Source organism: Ochotona curzoniae, unplaced genomic scaffold, assembly GCF_017591425.1.
Source record: "Ochotona curzoniae isolate NIBS_2020 unplaced genomic scaffold, NIBS_Ocur_1.0 contig_1274, whole genome shotgun sequence".
Classification (NCBI taxonomy): Eukaryota; Metazoa; Chordata; class Mammalia; order Lagomorpha; family Ochotonidae; genus Ochotona; species Ochotona curzoniae.
In genome coordinates, this window is record NW_024465023.1 from 17,168,455 (window position 1) to 17,182,339 (window position 13,885).

The window sequence follows — 13,885 nt, forward strand, 5'->3', positions numbered from 1 at the left end:
TGAAACTAAAATGGGGTTTTTACTCAGAAACAAACAAACAAAAAAGTGCAACATTGTCCCTAGTGCTAGCACCAAATCGACACAACAGTCATTTTACCCTGAGAGTGAATCAGGCCATAAAAAGAGAAAACTCCAAGTCTATTTCTGAAGGAACTGATTTCATTTTCAACAACTCCTGAAGGAGTTCAAGCCACAGTGTACTCTCAAAAATAGTACAGGTCCTACTGAAAGACAGCTGGGGGATCGAGAGACTGAATGAAGAGGCAAGTGAAACATAGACCTGACAGCTTTCTGTAGAAAATAAGGACAAGAGACTATTAGGGAGGAGTCCTCTTGGAGTCAGAACAAATCCCAACAAGGACTTAGAGATGATGGTATTCCAAAAGAGTGTGAATTTAATCAGATTAGTCTGAGCATCAATTTATGCCCCTCAGGGCATTGGGATTCATGGAATTTGGTAGCTGAATACAGTCAGAAAAAGATTAAGTCAAAGGGAGCCCTGTCAAAGCCAGTCATCCCAGGGTGACTTTGGGTATATTAAGTGTTGTGGCTTCTGACAAGCAACATAGGAAGTTTCATCGTGAATGTGCTGTGGCTTGAACAGGAGAACATAGATATCACTGAAATAACACAACCAGTCAGCAAGCAGTAAGAATAATAAATAACCTCAAGCTCTGGGCGTATGAAATTAGAACCCAGAGTTCCAATATTACTATATATTACCATATATACATTTCCAGTTGAAGACACAGAAAGAACAGTTATTTACAAGTCAAGAAAATAAGCCTCAAGAAGAAACCAAACATGTCAATACTTTGAATTGGGACTTCCAAGGTCCCAAAACTGTAGAACATTTTCTGTTTTATGACATTTAGTTCATAATATTTTGCTGTGATAACACTAATAAACTCATATACTTGCCTTGACTTTCTCAGTTTTATCAAAATCATATAAACAATATAAAATATCAACAATAGCAATTACTGTCGGGTTCTACCATTACGAACATGTATGACACAATACCACAAAAAAAGACAGAAAAGCTTTGTAATAATTATGTAAGGACAACACTTTGTGAATCTCACTGAAGTTAACTTAGAATATATGTGCAGCTAATTATGATAACTGAAAAATATTTATGTATATATTTGATAAAAAGAGAAAGGGCCATGTAGAGAAACTTCACCAAATGCCTATAACACTCGGGCCTGTGGTCTCTCATATAGGTGGCAGGGACTCTTACTTAAGCCATCACTGCTGCCTCCCAGGGTCTGAAACATCAGGAAGATGAAGTCAGAGTCAGCAGATATTTCTCAGGCCAAAAGCAGGGGAACTAGATCAGAAGTGGAGCAGCCAGGACACAAACCATTGACTATATGGGATGCTGAGTGCCACAGGCCAACATTTAGTAACACAAGATTGTTAATAACTAGTTCTGAACATTTTTGTAAGTTTAACAACATAAACTTCGTAACTTGTAGATATACTGATTGCAATCTTAAACCCAAAATGCTCACAAGAACCAGGACGAGGCCAAACCAAAGTCAGAAGCCAGGAAAAGTTTGGGTTTCCTACATGAGAGACAGGGATCCAAGTACTTGAGTACCTGCTACTTCCCATTGTGTCCATTATGTGAAGCTGGAAGCAGAAGTGGTGCTGGGACTCAAACCCAGGCACTCCATTAAGGGGTACAGGCATCTCAGGCAACAACTTAACAACTATGTGAGGCCCCTGACCTAACCCCATTTTATTATGGTACTTCAAATTTCTAGAATAATAAAATAATACCTATTAAAATAAGTAATAATAATATAATGATAATATAGTGCCCATTATAAAATATTGATTTACAAGTTCTAATAGTAGCTTCACATTTTGTAGTTTAGTTGCCCATTGTTCAAGTTTGAAAACCATGTGCATACAAAGAATGAAAGAAGAGACAAACAAAATTCCCTAGTTAATAATCTTACCCAACAAATCACACGATCCTCCATAAAAGCAACAGCTTTAACTCAACCTGAGATAATGTAAACAGGTTTATGAAAACATCACTATTTTTTGAGAAATATGTATCTATGGTATTCTTCCAATTCCTGACATAGCAATATAAAACTAATACATCATGCTTCTCTTTGAAGAACTGCAATAATTTGTTTAATTTTAGGGAATACTTTAATACTAGATTTATAACACATGTTATGACTTTTTAGTTTCTTACATATGATATATACAGTAAAAAAAAGTCCTCATTAGCAGACAGAAGCCACAAAATCATCAATACGTTTCTAAATAAAATAATAGTTGTCTTATCAAGAATCACTTAGATTATCCATTAAAAAATACCAAAACCCTAGGAAATGGTGATGAAGGGAAATTATACAACATTAAAATAAAACGTATATGTGTATTTTTAATAAATGAAGATATGGTTGTGAGGATCTGATTTGTAAAGCTGGAGCAAACCGTTTCCAATTTAAATAGTGCAGTGTAAATTTCTGTTATTTTTCCATTGTACTACATAATCATTAGGAATCATATTATCTTTTTATTTCACATTTGTGTTGTAGTTATCAAATGTTCAGACTGATACATGCACATTTCTTATGCAACATTCATTCAATCATAATGCCTTAGGTAAAAACATAACTTTTGATTAAATCAATATTTCAGTTTTGGAGATTAACAGATGGAATATAACCAGAGAGAAAAGTGTTATTTGTACTCTTTAAATAAATAGAAATAACACTGTATTATCAAGCAGAAAGCATATAGACACCATGTATAAATATGATAAGATCAAGTAAATGTCCATGGAAAGCTAATTTAGTTTCATTATTTATAAGTTCTATTTTACCTGAGTATATCATAAGTTTGTAAGAATGTAAACATGTTAATTTCTCCTCTAAATTAATTATGCTGAGCAGGTACAGAAAATTACATATTTTTTTCAAGAGTGTAGACAGTTATTTCTAATGAACTTACACCAAATATTGACTTACTTGAAATAGCCTGCCACTTGAAAAGGGTTTTTGATTTTTATTGTTATTTCCTTCCACTGATAACATGGAGTTTGGCACTTCAAAATTTTCTAAAGTAAAAGGAAAATCTTACTGTATAATGGTAACACAAAACAAATATCCTTAATTATGAAATTGAAGCTTAAAACCACAAACTGTCAAATTTAATATTACAGTGATAATAAAATACCCTTTTTTCCACAACCATTGTACTGCTGAAATTTAAGTAAGAAAGCATGTAAAAAATATTTTGTCTCTATTGGTCTACAGTTCTGTGCTAGTAATTAAATTATTTGTAAAAATAGTGTCTCCCAAACTGTTTTTCCTCAAATTTGATTTTGATAGTGAACAAGTATGACTTCGCATTTTCAAATTTCCTTGGTAAATACACCTTGTACACATGATACAAGGAAGAGTTAGGGCTGTGTGTGGATGGATATCTGTAAGAGTGTGTGTGAGTGTGCATGCCTGTGTTTGTAATAAGTGGTGGCTGCCCTGACATTTTCATGAAAATAAAAAGCAAAAAATATAAAATAAATCTTCAAATTATCCAAGGGAATTCTATGGAGGTAAGGTTTTAGGAGCTCTGCATTTTTTGGGCTGATTGTATTCTTAGCTTGATTTATTTTTTGTCTTTTATTAACTCAACTATTTCCTGGTCAACTAAGAAGGAAGCAGAGTTGCATGTGCTTCAGGTGTCACCTTTTCAGCCCATGCTGCTTTTTAGCAGGCTAAAACCAACGACAGTTCCTAACCATATGTTGCAAAGCAGTATCTTTATTTCTGAGAGTTTATTAGCGAGTTGGGAAATGCAAGTACTCATTATCCAGGAGGAAATCAGAAGATCACAATATCCATGTGATAGACAAATTTCCATATCTTTCCTGGGCATCACCTAATATGCTAGTCTGTTCATGTGAACCTCTTGACATTCTCCATATAGAACTCTCTACCATTCATCCTTCTTCAGAGTCATTCTTTCTATTTCCTATTTATCCTCTGCATACTTAAGTTTATAATCCATATGGTAATCTGGTAATAATAAATTTGCCTTTCATTTAGCATACCTCCATGGTGGAAAATAATATTTAAACAAGATAACAGCTATAAAAATCCATGACAATGTCACAATAACTTTACAGATTTAAAAAATCTTTTTTCTGTATATTTTGAGATGTAAACACTTAGAACTCTGTGAGAATATCATCTTTCAATAACTGCTAGTATTAACATTAATTTTATAATAGATTTGACACTGAAGATATATTGATGAATATTCCTATCAGAGAGGAAAGCAGTCTTTCTTGTTGCATGAACCATTCAATTTTTCAAGATTTATTTTTACTAGAAAGTTAGAGTCACAGAGGGAGGGTGAGAAAGAGGAAGAAATCTTCCATTTGCTAGATCACTCCCCAAATGACCGTTAAGTCCAGAGCTGGGCTAATCCGAAGCTGGGAGCCAGAAGGTTCTTCCGGGTCTCCCATGTTGGTGCAAGGTCCCAGGATCTTGGTCTATCTTACGCTGCTTCTCCACGCCATTAGCATTAAGTTGGATCGGAAGTGGAGCATCTGGCACTCAAAGCGTTGCCCATATGGGATGCCAGCACTGCAGGCAGGAAATTAGCCTGCCACAACACTATCCTAGCCCTGAACAATCAATTCTTAATCAAAATAAAAACAAAGACACAGGTTTAAGTTAAATCAGAAGCCTTGATTTAACAACAATGCAAAACATGATCTCCTGGAATGAAAACTACCTGACACTTTGAGAATAGAAGCAAATACATATAAAATAGATAAAGTTTACTTACTAGGGCTCTAAAATGGCGGACTTGGCCTTTAAGAGCAAAAGCCATAGTAGGACCTCCTCTCGCATTCTTGGTTTTTGATATTAATAGTAGTGACGCCTCAGCAGGATGGAGGAAGCGACTGGTAAACTTCAGTGTGATGTTAGTTTGATTTCTTTTTAATAAAGGAAAAAAGATGAAACATCTCATTAAGAAAAGGAATCAACAGGGGCCTCTTTGTTAATAAATCATGTGCTTAGTATTTATGCTTTACAATGTACACTCAGTGTGACAACAAAATGAAAAAAAAAATTGTAGGTACAAGAATTTTACCATCTAGTTACTGTCGTTAGTTAAGATATCTTGACCAGTCCATAAAATACAAACTTTACTCCTAAATGTAAGCTGTAGTAAATAATATACCAAATATTAGGTTTTCTGTGAGCCATAGGAAATTTCATGTGTATTATGGATAAAATTCATAGTACATTTCTTGCTACCGCAGAAGCAAATTCTTGCTACGTTGTTTGCTTCTGGTCACAAGGAAGAAAAAAAAAAACCACGATAAAGACTAAGAATTTTTAAAATAAGCACTGCCCACCACTGCAGCTGGACACGGCATTGCAGTCTCCTGCTGCTGCAGGCACATGGTCTCGCCTCACTAGGGCAGCAGCAAGGCACAGCATGCTGCACTTTATGCTTGGTGACAAAGCTAATGGTGAGACCAATCTGGAAAGCTCCTAGTTCATTTTTCAGCAGCAGGGAATTGTAAAATTGGTGCGCATGTGACAGAACCACAGTTGCTTAGCAACATAAATGAGCCGAAATGGGCAGTTTTGCCAATGCAAGCATTTGCCCACACAGTTTGGTATGACTGGATCTTTGGTTAAAACACTGATGCACAGGGCAGAGGGGGAAAAATGGCAATCATTTAAACAGCAGAAAAAAGAATGAAAAGAACTGATTTGTTATAGTACTATGCAGGTGAAGCGATTACCACCCATAGTTTGAGAAGGAGCTGCTGACAAATATTGGCCCACTGCTAATGAGTGCCTGGGTGAATATAGCTTTATATGAGGAAGATTCGCCTACCCAGAACGTTACATATCTACATTTGAAGCAATTTGGAAACCAAAGGTGCTCACTATGGTGGAGGCTGACCGACTGCTGACTGATGGATGTAAAAAGCATACAAGAATCAAGTTTTAATAGATTGTGTTTCTGGACTGATGAAGTGGTGTACCACAGAAGGGAGAGAGTATGATAATTTGATTAATGATTTGAGAGTTGTTCCAACCTCCACATTTGTAGAAAATTTCACTTAAGAATTTCTCAGGATTCCTAACCTCTACATGAAAGTAGTGAATATTTAACCCAGGGAATGTGTCAATTTGACAGATATTCTGTTGCTCTATGCAGGACACCTGTGTTGTCCAGTGGAGTTCCCAAAGGAGATAACTTGGGTCCGGGGTCCCTTCTGACTTGGAATTGTGGGTGTTACAGCCTGCGTGGAAAAAATGATAAACCCTGATTGTAATTATCCCCTTAGCATGTGTGCTGCATGTTGAATTTCTGGCCTCTATATGTGATGCAGGACAAAAAAAACATGTCATGCAATTGACTGTGAATTGCTCTGAAATTTATTTTAAACGCTATTTCAATTTTTAAAAAGCAATTAGGATATGTGTATTTTGAGGAAGTAAGCTGTTATTTATTTATTTTTTTTGAAACCCAATCTAAAGATTCAAAATACATTGTTCCCTATGCGATTTTTGTTGCTTTTTCTATCTATGTGAAATTTTTAACCTTGATTTTGGTACACTTTGAATTTGGATATTTACAAGAATGAACACTATAGTTCTGTTTTGGAGGAATGTTGCTGATGGTATTTCCTTGCCCCTCAATTGACTCATTTATAGTTAAAAAATGAACATCAGTTTCTCAACTAAAATTCTAAGAGAAAAAAAAAAAACGCTGAAATCATGGTTGAAAATAAAATTCGAACGTGAAAAGCAAACAATAGTAGATAAGTGGCATACATCTTATTTGAGAGAAATTTTTAATTTAAAAAAGGAATAAAGAAAAAAAGTGTCCATTTCCCTTCATCTTTAACTTCGTAGTATAACAGATAGTACAATAATAGAGACTATGGGTTTAGAAGATATTCCATGCAACCCAGCGTGACTCCACACTGGCCACATAGGCGTTACTGCATCTGAGCAAGTCTCCACAGAAAGCACCATGACTTATTTTCCCACAACATGTGAGCAAGAGACTCAGGAAGAGCTGCTACAAAGCAATTCTCACCTGCCTCCCTCTGCACCCCGAGAGTCTGTCACCAGCCAGTTTCTCACTGTCTGATCAGGTACCAGGCTGGCTACTTCACCTTCTGCCTCTCTCTTTCTCCCCCTCCCCATTCAAAGAAATAAAAAGTAAATAAAGAACTACCATAAAAATGTTTTGAAAGTCATTTTGTGTGGAATAGTTACAGCTCACATGTAGCAACACCAGGAGTTAATTTCATTGTCCTGTGCTTTACAAATCCCATTTTTTCAAAAGGACAATTGTGAGAAGACGCTCACGGGTTTCAATTAATTTTAAAATTGGGAATATTTTGGGTGGTCTGGCCAGGTAGCCTCGTGGCTAAAGTTCTCGCCTTGCATGTGCCAGGATCCCATATGGGCGCTGGTGCTAATCATGGTGGCCCTGCTTCCCATTCAGTTCCCTGCTTGTGGCCTAGGAAGGCAGCCGAGGACGGCCCAAAGCCTTGGGACCCTGCACCCACGTGGGAGACCCAGAAGAGGGTCCGGGCTTCTGCCACTCATAAGGGAGGGGCTGGATAACGTTCTTGACACCTGGCTTTGGTCTGGGCCAGCTGGCTGCTGTGGACTCTTGGTGTCTCTCCCTCCCTCTCTGTCACTCTTGCAAATAATCATCTTTTAAAAAATGATCATAACCTACATTATATTCATCGAATAAATTATGCAATGGTCCTCTACTTCTATAAACTACAGTCCATAATAAAGCATTCTTCTTTTATTAAAAAGTGCATTTTTATTTCATTTTAAATTTAGAGAAACACAAATTGAGAGATCATTTATCTGCTGATTCACTTATCAAATGCCTATAGCAATCAAGCCTACACCAGTTTAAAGCCAGGATTCTGGAATTCAATTTGAGTCTCCCTAATAGGCAGCAAGAATTCCAGTCCTTGAATCATTACCTCCTGCCTCCCTGGCTGTGCAATAGCTAGCACTCAAGCCCAGCTATTCCAGTATCGGATATGGTTATCTCAAGTGGCATCATTACCACTAGGAAAAAGCCTGCCAACAATGTATGCTTTTTATGAGGTTTCAGGACCAGAGAGATTTGGGCTATTCTTGTGTAAACAGGTAATTTTTTTTCTTAACATCTGTACTCAAAAATGTGACTAACATTTTTTTCTGAATTTGTTAGAAACTGCAGAATTAAGTATGTAAACCATGTAGATATCCTAGCTCCTAGTCATGAATTTCATAATTAGATGGTTCACTTTTATTTTTTCATCTTCTATTTTCTTTTGCTCCAGCTGATGTACTCATTTTAAAATCAATATTATATATACCTTGTAAACCACTGTCAATTGCTTTTTGAAATAGATGGAAAATAAATTTATAATATAACAATCTCAGTGAACATATGGCCCAGTGAGAATAATGAGGAAAAAAATAAACAAAATGGTTTTCTTAAATGATATTTTCACTTTCACAACAGTTGCTCTGTTGGTATAACTATATTTAGTCATTGAGTCAGATGCAGAAGTAAATGTTTTTGTTTATTTGCTGGTATAGCTATTTACTCTTTTCTATATAAATGTTGTTTCTTGGAATTTCAACTCATAGCTGATGGAAAGAATCATTATTTATTGTGACTGAGAAAGAATCTAACAGGATGTGAAACACATAAATAATCATATATTATCTGATAACAAAAAAAGCAATTTCCTCTTTAAGAAACAAAATATGGGGCCAGCATGGCGTTGTATCAGACCAAGCCTCTATTTGCAATGCAGGTGGCATCTTCATTGGTCTCCAGAATTTATTTTTTATATCAGATGAGATAAGTTATATATCACAATGGACTCTGAACATGAGTAGTCATATTAACTTCCAAAGAAGAATATCATTAAACTTAAAGGGAATTAAAATGGGATGTATTACCAGGATGACATTATCCTAAACAGGAAAGAATGAGATTGAGATAATTTTCCTCTCACCAATGCCACTACGAAATTCCAGACAATCTGACATAAAAGTAGAATATGTTTTTACTGTAAATTGGAGTCTACAAAATGACAAAATTTTTTTTCATACAGAAACATAATTTACTTTTCTACTGCACTATTATTACACAAGCTGGTAAGGAACTGGATCCCCAAGGAAGTTGATGAGAAAGAAATGCTTGGGCTGAGAGAAGGAATGAAGAACAAAGTGTCACAAGACATTAGACTAAATCCTTTGACTGAAATACTGAACCAAGAGAAAGAAATGAATTTATCTTTAAAATAGATAATTCAGGCAATAGAAGAGGAATTAGCATCAGAGGTATTTGTATAAAGACATTATATTCCAAGTTAAGGATACAGTGATTTGAAAAATATATACTCTGTAGGCAAGTTAATTTTTAAACACTCTTTAAAGAAGTTTAAACATTCTTTAAAAATTTACATATAGTGAAGTAGGCACTTGATTGCAGCAATGAACTCTACTGGGGTTACCTGCCTCAGATACTGGAGTTTCTGGAACTGAGTCCTGGCTCTGCTACCTATTCAGTCTCCCACTAATGTGTACCCCAGGAGGCAACAGGTAGAGGTTTGAGTACTTGAGTCCCTTATTTCACATGGAAGATCTGGAATGAGTCCTGCCTGATAAAGGCCTGGCCATTGAGAGCAACTGAGCACCTGAGTGCCTCTTATGGCTTGAGGTGGGATCCCTGATGCATGGTCACCTTAGCTGGCAATCCTAGCTGCAAGAGGAATAGACAGGCACCACTTGACTAGCAGCCTAATGAAGAAAGCTGCCTGGAGATCTCATAGTCAAATACTCAGAGAAATTTAGAGAGGAAACATTATATTATCTATAACTCCTACAGCACAAGCCAGGGGCGTGTGGCACTACCATAAGAAAGGAATCACTAACAGAATCTAGATTGTTCTATAGAACAGAGGTCTTGGACCCCACAGATCCCACAACAGTACAAAAACAAAAACACATTATCCTTATATTATTTATTAAGAATATTTGCCATCATTAACAATTTTGGCATAGCAAATGCCACTGGTCAATCTGAGAATATATATTTAATTTCCTATGAGTATTTTTTTTAAGTTTTATTTTATTTTATTTTATTTTATATTTTATTGGAATGGCAGAAATACAGAGAGGAGATACAAAGATCTTCTATCCACTAGCTCACTCTCTAAGTGGCTGCAATGACCGGAGGTGAGCCGATCTGAAGCCAGGAGCCAGGAGCTTCATCCAGCAAGATCCCAAGGCTTTGGGCCATCCTCTACTGAGTTAACGGGCCACAAACAGGGAGCTGGATGGGAAGTGGAACAGTCAAAACATGAACCAGTGCCCAAATGGGATGCCGGTGCATGCAAGGCTAGGATTTAGCCTCTAGGCTGTCGTGCCAGGTCCCAAAATTTCATTTTGAGAGGGGGGAAACAGTATATATAATCTTTAAATAACTGAAATGAGAATACAATTAGATAAAAATGAGACTTCACTGAATACTACAAGTTGGGAGTATACACTTGATATATAATATATTTGTGTGTGTATCTATCTGTGAGCTAAACACATATATCTTATGAGGGAATTAAGAAAAATGATGACAATTTCAATTCTCTGATGTAGGATGCTAATAATTTTTTGGCTCTTTATAGCTTCTAGATTTTCTATATTGAACACATAATGCAATATATACATGCACGCTTATAATTCAAATATATACTGTTACGAGTTTCTTGCAATAAGCAGAACCATATTGCATAAATAATTTATAGTCTTCTTTCTATGGACCATATGCATGCAAAATAAGTTAAAATTAAATGCATATAGAGAAAACCAGATGTTTGATGTCAGCATTGCTTTAACAAATTAGTGAGGACTCTTACATGTATGAGTATTTTACTATGTAAAAGTAAGTCTTTTCATTATATTCCTATTAAATAAAAATCTAGTTACTTTATTATAATTAAAATAACTTAAATCTCCGCATTTGATGTGTTCAATAATGTACAATTTAAAAAACTGCTCACCTCGGAGAAATTGTTACAACAGTCCCTGCTCGTTGAAGAGAGAAATCAACAGCATCTTTTCCAACAATTATGGCAGTATATACAATAGCTTTTAGGCTGGGATTCTTCACTACAATCTATGTAGGCACAAAAAAGTATAAACATCATGAATTTAAAACACACATGCAACTGTATTATTTCTTAGTTCTGTAAAAATTTATGCATTTTAATTATAGAAATTATTATTTCTAAAGTAAACTAACCAGAAGAACTTAGATTCTGTATTTAAATTTAGAAAATACAGTGTTTGAGAACACATTGGATAATTTATGAATATTTAAATTTAAAAAGCTCATTTTATTTGCAAAACTTTTGAAATCCAGGCTTGAGTTTTTTCATAACACATACTTTACCTAAAGTTTTGAATACCCTGTGTGTGTGCGTGTGCGTGTGTGTGTGTGTGTGTGTGTGTGTGTGTGTTTTGCCTCTAAAGTGGTCATGGAAAGAGCTTTTCAAAGAAGTAAGTCAAAAAAGCACCTGTTCACCAAAAAATGTGAAGAAGAAAATTAGCAAAATCTATTTAATTTTTAATGAAGTGGAAAACCATTGTAGGATTTAAAACAGACAACTTACATAATTCAATTTATAAATAGGACACACTAGCTGCTCAATTTAGAGACTATTATGAGGGGAAAATGCATTGAAAATAGCTGGAAAAAATGAAATATTTACAAATAAATTTAACCAGAGATATGAAAGATCTCTATTAAAAATTATCAAACATTGTTAAATCATCAAGGACACACAATAATGGGAAGATACTGCTTGCTCTTGAATTAGAAGAATTTATATAATTAAAATGCCTGTACTCCCTAAAGCAGTCTATAGATTCAAATGTAATTCCTATCAAAGTATCAAGTATATAAAGAATTAGAAAAGAAAGCTCTAAAATTCACATGGAGTCACAAAAGTTTCAAGCTGGTCAATGAAATCCTGAGGAAAAAATTTCAAACTGGAGGCATAAAAATGCCTAATTTCAAACCATACTGCAAATCTATCATAATTGGAATAGTGTTGTACTTGCATAAAAACAGACATAATAAGCGAGTTGACGCAGTGGCTCAATGACCCAATTCTCTACCTTTAAGTGTTGGCATCTCATGTGGGTGCCAGTTTGAGACTTGGCTATTCCACTTCCCATCCAGCTTCCTGCTTGTGGCCTGGGAAATCAGCAGAGGATGGCCCAAGTCTTTGAGCCCCTGCACCACGTGGGAGACCCGGAAGAAACTTCTGAACCAGAGGTAAAGCTGCCTTTCCAATAAAAAACAAACAAATAACACCCCAACATATAAATCAAAGGATCACAATAGAGAGCTCAGAAATTAATTCACATGCTACAGAACACTTATTTTTGACAAACATGAGAACATACATCATCAAAAGGGTAGCCTTTTCAATAAATGATGGTGACAAAATTAGACATTTACAATTATAAGAAGGGAATGAGATGCCTAGGTCTCCAATGCAAAAGTTTACTCAAGATGGAACAAAGACTTAAATGTAAGATTGGGAGCACAGAAAATGATAGATGAAAATGGGGGAAGCCATCCAAGAAATTGATGTAGGTGACAATTTCTTAGAACATACTGAAAGTTCAGGCAACAACATTAAAAATAGAGAAATGGGATTATATCCAACTCAGACGCTTCTGTACAGCAAAGCAAACAATTAATAGAGCAAACAGACTTCTGGTAAAGAATGGGAGCAAATGTTTGCAATCTACTTATTTGACAAGGAATTAACTCAAGAAATATCACAAATTTAGAGAACTCAACACAAAAACAACCAACCTAGTTAAGAAATGGGCAAAGGAAATGAACGGACTGTACTCAAAGGGGAAAAAAAAGATCAATAAATATATGAAAAAATGCTTAGTATCGCTGGCCATCAGGCAAACACCAATCCAAACCACAATGAGATATCACTTCTCTCTATCAGAAAGGCTATAAGAAAAGTATTCTAACCAAGATGTAGAAAGAGGGAACCTTTACATACTGTTGATATGAATGCAGGCACCACAGAAAGTAATATGGAGATTTGTTTAGAAAGTAGAAATAGAATTGCTGTATAATTCAGCAACCCTACTGTGTGGTATATGTTCAAAATACATAAAGTCAATGTATAAAGAGATACCTGTTCCACCATGTTTATAGTAGGACTGTTCACATATATGAAAAACAAAGTTGTATCTCTCTCCTTTATAAACTTATGACATTAACATTGCTTGTAGTTAAGATATAAACGAGGAAAGAAATCATGTTTCATCAAAATGTTTCAATTTGTTTTCAACAAGATAAAGTTTATGTTTAAACATTAGCTAGTATTAATGTTAATTGCTTTAAAAAGTGAGAAAAACGATATAAAGAAGCACAATATGTCAACAGAATTAGAGAATAGTAAGAATAGTTCACTACACTATATCACTACTTAGTCTAATTGAGACTCTTACATCCTGCAGGCTTAAGCAAAATACTGCTAATTCTTCAGAAATTTTATTTCTAAGTCAAAGGTCCTCTCCAATTTAACTATAGCTCAAGGCTAGTTAGTACCCCAAACCCTTGATAAGCAACTATAAACACTGTTTACATTCTCCACAGTGAAATATCTCTAACAACAAAAACAGAGAAAGAAAATGAAAACCAAATGATTCTTTCTCAACATTTTCTCATAAAATATAGAAGCTTTCCTTTTAATAAGTTTTGCCCTATTGATGCAAGAATCCTAGTATTTCTAAATTTTTTA

The 13,885-nt window shown here is 35.2% G+C and overlaps 1 protein-coding gene and 1 pseudogene across 1 annotated transcript in view; one reads left to right on the forward strand and one right to left on the reverse strand.

Moving 5' to 3' along the window:
- CFAP47 (cilia and flagella associated protein 47) overlaps positions 1–13,885 on the reverse strand; it is a 203,262-nt gene that overhangs the window by 99,194 nt on the left and 90,183 nt on the right. Inside the window, exons 37-39 of the mRNA XM_041003124.1 lie at positions 11,105–11,220; positions 4,828–4,978; positions 3,000–3,088 (exon numbers count right to left, since the gene is read on the reverse strand). Coding sequence (XP_040859058.1) covers positions 3,000–3,088; positions 4,828–4,978; positions 11,105–11,220 — 356 coding nt within the window. The remainder of the gene's footprint in view (positions 1–2,999; positions 3,089–4,827; positions 4,979–11,104; positions 11,221–13,885) is intronic.
- On the forward strand, positions 5,782–6,324 carry LOC121171034 (annotated as a pseudogene).